The sequence below is a fragment of the Notothenia rossii genome, assembly GCF_949606895.1.
Source record: "Notothenia rossii genome assembly, chromosome: 6".
In the NCBI taxonomy this organism is placed as follows: domain Eukaryota; kingdom Metazoa; phylum Chordata; class Actinopteri; order Perciformes; family Nototheniidae; genus Notothenia; species Notothenia rossii.
In genome coordinates this window covers 54,599,880-54,611,339 of record NC_136909.1, presented here as the reverse complement: position 1 = coordinate 54,611,339, position 11,460 = coordinate 54,599,880, and the positions used below count along the sequence as shown (strand labels likewise).

The following is an 11,460-nucleotide window of genomic DNA, read 5'->3' as shown; positions in this document are numbered from 1 at the left end:
GCCTTCCTGGCTTGTCAGGGAATTCCCTATAGAAATCTTCCAGGAGGGTGTGATCCAGGATAAGGGCCTTTGAGATCCAGGACCGTTCTTCAGGACCATATCCCTCCCAGTCCACAAGGTATTGGAAACCCCGACCACGCCGGCGAATGTCCAGCAGCCGGCATACTGTAAATGCAGGGTGATTATCAATGATCCGGGGGGGTGGGGGGGGGGGGGTCAGCCGGAGGAGAGAGTGGACTAGAGACATAGGGCTTGAGCAGGCCCTGGTGAAATCTGACCATGGTTGACCATGGTCAGCATGGTATTTCATGGCCAACCATGGTAAAACCATGGTCGGCCATGAAATACCATGGTGCCTGACCATGGTAACCAAATTCTACCATGGTCAACCATGGTCTACCATGTTTTTATAACCATGGTCTAACCATGGTTTCCTTCAACCATGGTTAGACCATGGTAGACCATGGTCTACATGTACCTTGTTCCAAGAAACCATGGTCAACCATGGTAGAACATGATCTAAATCTATGTTTCAAGAAACCATGGTCAGCCATGGTAGACCATGGCCTACATTTGTACATCGTACTTTTGTTTCTAGAAACCATGGTCAACCATGGTCTACATGTACCCTTGTTCTAAACCTGCCTTAAATGGGGTCACAAATATAAACAACAAATTGAAGAAAGAAAATTAAATGATTAGCTTGTGTAAATTAAATTAAATAAATAAATAATAAATTAAATTAAATTAAATAATTAATAAATTAAATAAATTAAATTAGCTTCGATGGCACACACACACACACACACACACACACACACACACACACACACACACACACACACACACACACACACACACACACACACACACACACACACACACACACACACACACACACACACACACACACACACACACACACACACACACACACACACACACACACACACACACACACACACACACACACACACACACACACACACACACACACACACACACGCAAGCAAATCTAAATCTCTTCGGTCAAAATGTCCGGTCAAAATAATTTCCCTTTAGCGCAATACCGCTTCAGTTGCGCCACTTATGTAACAGACAAGAAGAGTATGTGACAGACAAGAGTAGTCAATTCTAATGTGTAACACTTAATGTGGAGGAAGAGATGTGCTTTATGGGTTGATTGTGCGTTGATCTGTTGCTAATGCCTCGGGGTTCCGGTGGGCATGCAAACAAATGCATAATGCTGCGCTATACTTTGTGGCCTCACCCAGTTGCATAGCGACACTTATTGTTTAGGTCACGGTGTCTTTTAATAAGCAGGTAGTCATATCATTAGCTAAAACTAGCTGGATCCGATCGATATGGACATAAACGCGAGTGAAGTCTAATCTGACGGGAGAGAGAGATCAGCTGCTGCTGACGAGTCGACACGCAGCTCTGCATGATCACATGCAGCGGTGAGCGGAACAAAACACACACTTCAGGTTAGAATATCACACGTAGCTATTTTAATTACCTCTCAAACTACCTAAACTAGTTATAGATATGTTTAGTTTTACTGTCGGGTCACTCATTACTGGATCCGCGAGCTGCATGATACTGGTATAATAGATTGCCCGATCGGGCAACCAGCAGGTGAGGCTTCATGGCCCGCGCTAAATACTAGATGGCCCCGGGCTTAGACTTACTTTTGTTGTGAGCACTGACGAGATGAGACAGGATGCGTTCTTTCCGTGATAGAATCCTCCCGCATTCAGAACACTTAAACCTTGTGTTTCCATCAGTGTCAGTCTGGATCGAGTAGCAGTCTTCCTTTGACATCTTTGTAGTTTGCTGAATGAGTCCAGTTTGTTCATTTAGGAGTACGAGTTCAGCCTAAAAGTAAATATGAACTCGTGTTGCGTGCACAGTACGCCATCTTGTCTTGCTCTCGAAGTCTCATTCGAAATCTCGTATTTTCTCGGCGGGCGATTGGAGTCTATGGAGCAGTCTCCCGCGGAAATTTCCTCAGACTGGCCGAATGTCAAGTGTTTTGATTGGTCTCCAGAAATCCCAGATGATCCAGATGATGCCATTCGCTGTTCCATAACCGTTGGCGCGAAGGCAACCTTTTCCGATCTTGCCAGTTAGCGTCACGATCGGCCAAATTGCCTAGATTTTAATTCTACATCTGCAAGTCATTTATTAAAGTGTAACTCAGCCAAGATACTCAAGATGACGACACACGCACTGATGTGGTGGCCTGCAGACCGACAGGGGACGGTCGTGAGCCTGAACTTGATAAAAAGACCTAGGAAAGAGCTGTCAGAGTACCACGTTGGGGAAGAAGTACAAGCTCAGTGCCCTGGCTACCCTGGGTTGCACCGGGCCATAGTGTACAGTATAGGTATGTAAACTATGACTATCACTGTGTATATGTTGACAATGATTATTATTATAGGCCTAGACTAGCCTAGAGGATATATGTAGAATATATATATAATACATATATGTACAATTTTGTGCGAAATAAATGATTTTTATGCACGTCAAAATGTCAGGAGTGTTAGACCTATAACATACGCTACGCTTTTTGTGTGACAGTAGGCCTATATCTTTTTCATTTCCAGTCTCCTTGGAGCTGTTTAACCTTTAAATCATAAGAGCTTGATCTTGAGAATTATTTGAAACCATTTTAAATGCAAAAATCTCATTATTTGAGTATATAAGCTACCTTTGCGTGAATGTATTGCCACATTATGCATCAGTGGATAAATACAAATTCTGACTTTGTGATCTCATAACTAATTTGACACTCATATTATACAAATGAGATTGATACGTTTTCAACTATTCTAGGCTAGGGCCTTAGTATATTGTGAAGAATTTTGATAGTTTCTCTTCAGAAAATATTAAATTTTAGTACCTTTTTTAAAGATGCTAAGTGCAAGGTAGTCTACCCTCCTTATCTATTTGAATTACAATGTATACAATTTTTGCAGTAAATATATTTTTTATAATCATGGCTTTATACAAATTTTACCTTTATAACTGTTAGATACATGTATTGGTTAAGGTAATTTGAGAGATAAAAATGTGTATGTAATTAATATGACTTGCTGTGTTGACACTTTATACCAATTAAGGTGTGTTTCTAGAAAACCGCGAAACACAATAGAAACATACACATTACACATAATTCGGAAGAAACTGGCAATATTATATGTGATTTTTCAAATATTTAATATATCAACTTTCATAGTATTCACACCAAAAAACAATTTATACAACTTTTTATTTTTTACCCCTCCGTCACACTTGTGGAGCATTATTTTTTTAGACAGGCCATATGGCATAACCATTTCTACTGTAAATCTGTCTGTAATTTCACTGGTCTAAAAATTACACTCTAACCAGTGCTAACATTTATATTTGTTGATCTAATTTATTTACAGGGCAAAAGAAAGACTTGGATATTCTTTCCAAGGATCCAAATTTTTTGGAAAAGGCCCTGGTCATGCAGGAGGAGGTGGAACCAAAGCCGAAGGAGGTCACCAGGGTCTGTGACACTGATCAACCAAAGCCAGCCCAAGGCCAAAAGCCAACAAAGAAGACACCAGTGAATGTCCCTGTGGTGGCCGACATGGCCCAAAGAATTGCAGAGAAGACCAATGGGTAGGTTTCAAGATAAATACTGTAAATCATGAAATATGTTAATTTTGTATTTAAAAAAATATTTAATTAAACATGTTACCGGGCACTCCTGTACTTTAGTGTCTTGTTCTTCTGTTTATATTTTATTCAGTTAAATATTATTTTTCTGTACAGCAATGGTGACGCCAAACAGCCTCAAACGAGTTCAACGGAGACAAGTAGACCCAAAGACGAGTAAGAACTTATATCATGCTTAATTGCTTATTCTCAGGAGTCTTATGTCTAATGAAAACTAAACTAAAACAAGTATGTTTAATTTTGGACCATTTGAATACTATTTAGGATTAAGGTAACAGTTCTAACAATTTAGAAAAATACTGACAATACTACCATGGTTACAAACATTTGATCTGTTAGTATTCCTTGTAAAAAAATCATGCATTTTGTACAGCTATGGTGACACCAAACAACATGAAACAAGTCCGATTTCAGGCAAGAAGACGAGTAGCCCGAAAGATGAGAACTATTTCTCAGGAGTCTAATGAGTTGATGTTTAGCCAAAAGGAAAATTAAGCTAAAACAAGTAGGCCCTATGCTACACTTGAATACCTTTTTAGGATTAAGGTACAGTTCTCATAATTTAAAAAAAGAACTACAAAATTACTGACATTATATGTTAATTAATTTTCATGAAAAATGTGTACTTAATTATTCCTCCTAAAAATAATACAAAATGATTCCTAAAAAATACGCATTTTGTTTTCCAGCTTTGTAACTCGTAAAGAGTTTAAGGAAATGGAAGAGGAGGTGAGGAAGCTGAAGGCGCAGATCAAGAGAATTAGGCGCCACTGCAACCCTGCCGAACATGGCAGCTCTCTACCATCACCATCACTGCCAACATTGGAGGTCGCATCACCGTCGCCAAAATCACCGTCGCCAACATCGCCGTCGCCAAAATCACCGTCGCCAAAATCACCGTCACCATCACCTTCGGAGGAGGCCCTTCATGAGTTGATTCGGCACGAGGACAAACCATTCCTGGCTGTCAAAATTGTTTTGTGCCAGCTGTTCCCCCGGGCTTACATTTTAAGCCACAGCGTCTCGGGGAAGGCTTCAAACAGCAAAACAACTGCCAAGCCACCCTTTGATCTGCGACTTTTTGGCAGAATGCTGTCGGTTGTGATGGGGAAATTTCCCCAGCTGAAGAGGAGCATGATCACCCCACTTGTTCATGCTGTACAGAAATGCTTGACCAAGAGTACAACATGAACAAGTAGGTGATCATGCTCTTCAAGACAGACTTTTTTATTTTGTGTTTTACATATTTTCTTCAACTTTTTAGATTTTTGGAAGGGGGGGGGGATAACCTCACTTCAATGGTCAGACGGGGGTGGGGGGGGGGGGGGTGTGAACATTGGTATTTTTTTCTGAATGGAGAGAGGGAATAGAAAAGGAAAAATTCTTTGCTTAACAATTTGTCGCAATTGCCCAAATTGTCTGTTTTAATGTCAGTGGATCAATAAAACACAAAATAAAAAAGTCTGGCCCCAGCTGGGCAAATATATTGGAGAATTATGAACTTGTATTAACCAGACTTTTCTAATTTGAAGTTCAAATGTACATCTTTGTAAACCATGTGTCATTCATAAACAACACCATTATGTCTGCATCAATCTATTGTTTTATTATTTGTGGTCAACCATTGTTCTTTGACATTTTGTACCGACAGTCCACCATTGTTCCATGGTCAACCATTGTTTTCATGGTCAACCATACCATTTTAACCATGGTCGACCATGGTTTGACCATGGTCTACCATGGCTTGACCATTGTTTTCATGGTCAACCATACCATTGTTTAACCATGGTCGACCATGGTTTGACCATGGTCAAACCATGGCTTGACCATGGTTTGACCATGGTCTACCATGGTTTGATCAACCAAATTCTCCTTCCTAACCATGGTCAAGAATCATGGTTTGATACCATGGTTAACCATGGTTTCCATTTTACCATGGTCTCAAACCGTGATGCCACTTCCCAACCATGGTTGACCATGGTTGATCATGGTACAACCATGGTTCGGAGAGCATGGTTGACCATGGTCAACCATGGTCAACCATGGTCTATTTCACCAGGGGAGACACGTGGAATGAGGGATGTATCTTGAGAGCAGGAGGAAGGCTAAGGCGGACGACACTGGGATTTATGACATGTTCGATTGCGTATGGACCAATATATCTTGGGGACAACTTGCGCGACTCAGTCTGGATTGGCAGGTCACGAGCAGATAACCAGACCCTTTGGCCGACCTGGTAGTCTGGAGCGTGGGTTCGGTGGCGATTTGCCAGCTTCTGGTTACGGGCAGCAGTTCGGGTGAGGGCTGCTCGGGCTTCCCGCCAGACTCGGCGGGCACGACGGATATGGGCCTGGACTGAGGGAACAGTCACTTCCTTCTCCTGGCTGGGGAACAATGGGGGCTGGAAGCCGTTAGAGACCATAAAAGGGGACATACCTGTGGCGGAACTGACCAGGGAGTTATGGGCGTATTCCACCCATGCCAAGTGCGAAGACCAGGAGGCGGGGAGACGGGCAGCGACACAACATAAGGCTGCCTCCAGGTTCTGGTTTGCCCGCTCTGCCTGACCGTTAGTCTGTGGATGGTAACCCGAGGAGAGACTTGCAGTGGCCCCCAGTGCCTGACAGAATGCCTTCCAAACCCGGGAAGCAAACTGGGGACCCCGATCTGAGACAATGTCCTGTGGAATGCCGTGAAGCCTAAAAACATGGGACACTAGGAGGTCTGCCGTCTCCAGAGCAGAGGGCAGCTTGGGCAGGGGGACATAATGGACAGACTTGGAGAAACGATCCACAATGGTGAGGATGGTTGTATTACCTTCTGACGGAGGAAGTCCTGTAACGAAATCCACAGCAATGTGCGACCAAGGGCGGTTAGGTATGGGTAAAGGGCGTAAGAGGCCAGCTGGAGCACGGTGAGAGGATTTACTGCGGGCACAGACAGAGCAGGCAGAGACAAAAGCCCTGGTGTCAGCAGACATGGTCGGCCACCAAAACTTCTGCTGGATTAGGGTCAAAGTTCTGTGAAAACCTGGGTGACAGGCAACTTCAGAAGAGTGCCCCGACACCTAGATCTGAGGCATCAACCTCCACCACAAATTGGAGTTCTGGATCTGGGTGAATGAGGACAGGAGCGCTGGAAAACCAATCTTTTAGTTTACTAAAAGAGGACTCGGCCGCAGGGGACCAGGCAAAAGGCAGTTTGATAGAGGTTAACTGGGTTAGAGGAGCAGCAATATGACTGTAGTTGTTAATGAAACGTCTAGAGAAATTTGCAAATCCGAGGAACCTCTCCAGTTGTTTCCTGGTTGAAGGAACTGGCCAGTCCCGAACTGCTTTCACTTTAGCTGGGTCAGGTTTTAACTGCCCCTTTTCAACGATGAAACCCAGGAATTGAACAGATGACACATGAAATTCACATTTTTCAGCTTTAACAAACAGTCTGTTCTCGAGGAGTCTCTGGAGCACACATTTGACATGAGAAACATGATCATCTAAAGACTTTGAAAAAATCAGGATATCATCTAGATAAACAAAGACAAAGTGGTTTAGCATGTCCCTCAAAACATCATTTATAAGGGCCTGGAAGACAGCTGGAGCGTTTGTTAACCCAAAAGGCATGACTAAATACTCAAAATGGCCCAGGTGAGTATTAAATGCTGTTTTCCACTCGTCACCCTCTCTGATAAGTACTATGCATTTCTAAGGTCAAGTTTAGTAAAGACAACAGCGTCATGCAATGGGCCGAAAGCAGAGTCAATGAGCGGGAGAGGATACTTGTTTTTGACGGTAATGTCATTTAGACCTTTAAAGTAGATACAAGGGCGCAGGGACTTGTCTTTTTTGTCCACAAAGAAAAAACCCGCTCCCACAGGTGAGGAAGAAGGACGAATTATGCCAGTGGACAAGGATTCCCCAATATACTTCTCCATGGCCTCTTTCTCTGGCCTGGAGAGGTTGTACAGTCTTTTTGTGGGTAAGGGGGCACCAGGGAGCAACTCAATAGCGCAGTCATAGGGCCTATGTGGTGGCAGAGAGAGGGCACGGTCCTTGCTAAACACAAGTTTAAGGTCATGGTACTCGCTAGGAACAGATGAGATATCAACCTCCTTAGCTGGACTAGGGGAAGAAAATTGAGTTTTAGCTGATCCTAGGCAATGTGAGTGGCAGTGATTACTCCAACCAGTAATGGAAACAGTTGCCCAATCTATCTGGGGATTATGAACCTTTAGCCAGGGTAAACCGAGGACAACAGGTGACAGCGGAGAGGAGATAACAAAAAGTTCTACAGTCTCTCGATGATTACCGGACATGGTCAGCATAATGGGAGCTGTGCGGTGCGTGACCTCAGCTAATAGTCTGCCATCTAATGCTAACACTTCTTTGGAATTAGCCAGTTCAATAGTGGGAATGGACAACTTAGAGATGATGCCAGAGTCCATGAAATTGTCATCAGCACCAGAATCAATGAGGATCTGGAGGGAATATGTGTCCTGTAGCATACCTGGGATTTGAATACGACGACCAGGGGATGAGGAAATGGAAGAATGGCTAACCAGCGTTCCCCTTATGGCTGATGAGCCCGCTCTTTTGGCATCTCGGGACACCCCGCGATGTAATGACCCCCTTGTCCGCAGTAGTTGCACAACCTCAGACGGAACCTGCGTTGGCGCTCTGCTTCAGTCAACTTCATCCGACCGATCTGCATGGGCTCCTCCTGGTGAGGCGTGGGTTGAGATGCTGGCGAGAACGGCAAACGAACACTGGCGGGCTCCGGAGGTGGGCGAGGAACAGCTGGTGACACACAGGAAAGGGGGGAAGGGAAGAAGGCCCTCTGCCTGACTGATCTCTCCCTACGTCTCTCCCTCAACCGGTTATCTAGACGAAAAGAAAGACTAATTAACTCCTCTAAGTCGGAAGTCTCGTCCCTAGCGGCTAATTCGTCCTTGATTTCGTCCGCCAAGCCTCTTAAAAACACACTCTGTAAAGCCGCTTGGTCCCAAGTACACTCTGCAGCTAAAATACGGAAATCCAGGGCATATTGGGAAACTGAGTCTCTTCCCTGACGGAGAGAGAGAAGCTGGCTGCCTGCCTCCTTACCCCTAACAGGGTGGTCAAAAACCTTACGCAGCTCTCCGGAGAAAGCATTATAATCTGAACACAGGTAAGGCTTGTTAGAAGAAACTGCCAGCGACCAAGCGGAGGCTCTCTCAGAAAGAAGGCTCATAACAAAAGCTACTCTAGACTGATCAGAGGCATATGTAACTGGCTGCTGACTGAAAACTAACAAGCACTGATGAAGGAATTGGCTGCATGTCCCTGGATTACCTGAATACCTAGCTGGGATGGGAATATGTGGCTCCCGGAGACCTGGACTCAGTGTTGCTGGATGAGCAGACGGTGAAACGGGAGAGGGAGCTGGAGGGAATGGAACAGGATCTTGGGTAAGCCGGGTCGCCACGTCTTCCATGCGGCCGCTCAGCTGAATCATACCCGTCGTGAGTTGGTCAAGCTTTTCATTCAAGCTTCTCAGGACGGACTTGTGCTGACCCACGAGCGCCCCCTGTGAGGACAGGGCCTGCCTAAAAAAATCAGTCTCTGCCGGGTCCATGTTTTTTGGCCAGATAATTCTGTTGTGGCTGGGTCCAAAGTTCAGGACCTACAATGGCAGCGACCAGATCGATTCAGTCTTTTAACAAAGTTTAATAAAGGAAAAAAGAAGCAACTAAAAAACAATCCACAAAATGAAGGTGGATCTAGTTCACGCTGGTGGCGGAAGCAGGACTCAGGCTGGCTCGAGCAGACACTGGAAAAACAGAGGAAAAAACAAGGTTACTCTTCAACAAAAATAGCAAGAGAAAATCACACTAAGCTAGGCTACTACGACATTCAGCTCTACCGAGTGAGACGGAATTATCTGGCACTGGAGTGTGAACATGACCAGGGTTTTATGGAGGAGTTGATTAGATGAGTACAGGTGCTCCTCATTGTGAACCAGCTGAGCCTTCTAACGATCACCACACTGCACAGGAGAGAGAGAGAAGACAGAGGGGAGGGAGAGAAAGCAACACACCTAAACCATAACAATTTGATCTTCGGAGACTTTAATGTCCATGTGTGATGCGAGTCCAAACCTCTGGTTAGGGACTTTTTAAATCTCCTCGACTCTTTCGGTCTCATTCAGTCCGTGGCTGGCCCAACACACGATAAAGGACACGCCTTAGATTTAGTATTATCGTTTGGACTGTCTATCTCTGTGGATGAAATCTGTGCAGCAACGCGTATCTCAGACCATTTACCGGTTCTGTTTACAACCTCGATCCCTTCTGCGGGAGTTGAGTCACGTGCCCCTCCACGTTGTCTGCGTTCAATTAACCCCTTGACTGCCTCACAGTTTCCAGATGCTTTTAATGCTTCTCCGATCTGTAAATTAGAAGTGAACTGTGCTCTTAGTGCTGATGAGCTTATCTCCATGTTTGACTCGACATGCACACTAATACTGGATTCCTTTGCTCCTTTTCCGCTTAGACGCACCAAAGTTCTCTTAGAGTCGTGGCTTAATGACTGTACTCGCGCTCTTAGACGCGCTTGCAGGCGTGCAGAGAGAAAATGGAAAAAGGATAAACTCCATGTCTCCTTAGAAATCCTTCGTGCTTGCCTTTCCGACTACCAGACGGCAGTCAAAGCAGCCAAAACGGAGCACATTTCTCTGTTAATCTCCAAAAACAGCCATAAACCCCAGGTTCTTTTTAATGTCCTCAACTCGATCATTAATCCTTGTGATGCTTCTCCAATTGTGCCATCGACTACCCTCTGCGATAAATGTCTTACATTTTTTATTGAAAAAACATCTGCTCTTAGGCTAGCCCACACTAGTGCTACCCCAGATTCTGCTCCTTTTCTTTGCCCTGCTGTCCTCAACCACTTTGAGCCTGTATCCCTCTCTTCTCTCTCGGATGTAGTCAAGCACCTGCGGCCGACAAACTGCACCTCAGACAGCATTCCCTCTCGCCTTCTCAGAGATGTTTTCGATTCAGTTGTAGCAAGTGTTTTATTGCTTGTAAACACCTCTCTTAGCTCAGGATGTGTCCCAGCTGCCTTCAAACATGCCGTGGTCCAGCCACTACTTAAAAAGAAAAATCTCGATTCCTCCATTCTCGCAAATTTTAGGCCCATCTCACAGCTACCTTTTTTATCTAAAGCCCTGGAGTGAGTAGTCTACGCCCCGCTGCAGTCGCTTTTAACCACACATGGCATCCACGAAAAGTTTCAGTCTGGCTTCAAACCCATGCACAGTACTGAAACAGCCCTTTTAAGAGTTGTTAATAATCTGCTCCTAGCCGCCGACTCAGGTAGCCCAGCTGTCCTGGTGCTGTTAGACCTGACAGCTGCCTTCGACACTGTGGACCATAGTATCCTGTTGTCACGGCTTAAACAGTCCGCTGGCATCACAGGCTCTGCCCTTCATGGTTCAGGTCCTACCTGACAGACCGTAGCTTCTCTGTGCAGCTAGGTGCCTTCTCCTCTGCCAAAGCCCCTCCCCAAGGCTAGATTCTGGGCCCCATCCTTTTTCTACTGTACATACTAGGGGTTTCACAACTACCAATATTTACTAGTCAACTAGTTTTTCAAAATAGTAGTCGACTAGTCGACTAGTCGTTACGTCATAATAGAGACACACAAAGAGAGGTTTACAACTGTATTTTCTATTGGAACTCATACAGTAACATTAAACACTGCATTTTAA

The 11,460-nt window shown here is 44.7% G+C and overlaps 1 protein-coding gene across 3 annotated transcripts; it reads left to right on the top strand.

Annotated features, from left to right (window-relative positions):
* Window positions 1-1,108: 1,108 nt before the first annotated feature.
* Window positions 1,109-5,482, top strand: LOC307044100 (uncharacterized protein). Of its 3 annotated transcripts, none has more exons than XM_079689144.1 (4): window positions 1,109-1,460; window positions 3,438-3,657; window positions 3,811-3,870; window positions 4,404-5,482. In XM_079689144.1, exons 1-4 carry the CDS (start codon window positions 1,445-1,447, stop codon window positions 4,903-4,905), a joined length of 798 nt encoding a protein of 265 aa, XP_079545270.1. In that variant the 5' UTR covers window positions 1,109-1,444; the 3' UTR covers window positions 4,906-5,482. The 3 variants fall into 3 exon arrangements, with proteins under 3 accessions (XP_079545270.1, XP_079545268.1, XP_079545269.1); XM_079689142.1 differs by lacking the exon at window positions 1,109-1,460 and adding an exon at window positions 1,691-2,389; XM_079689143.1 differs by lacking the exons at window positions 1,109-1,460; window positions 3,811-3,870 and adding an exon at window positions 1,691-2,389.
* The last annotated feature ends 5,978 nt before the right edge of the window (window positions 5,483-11,460 follow it).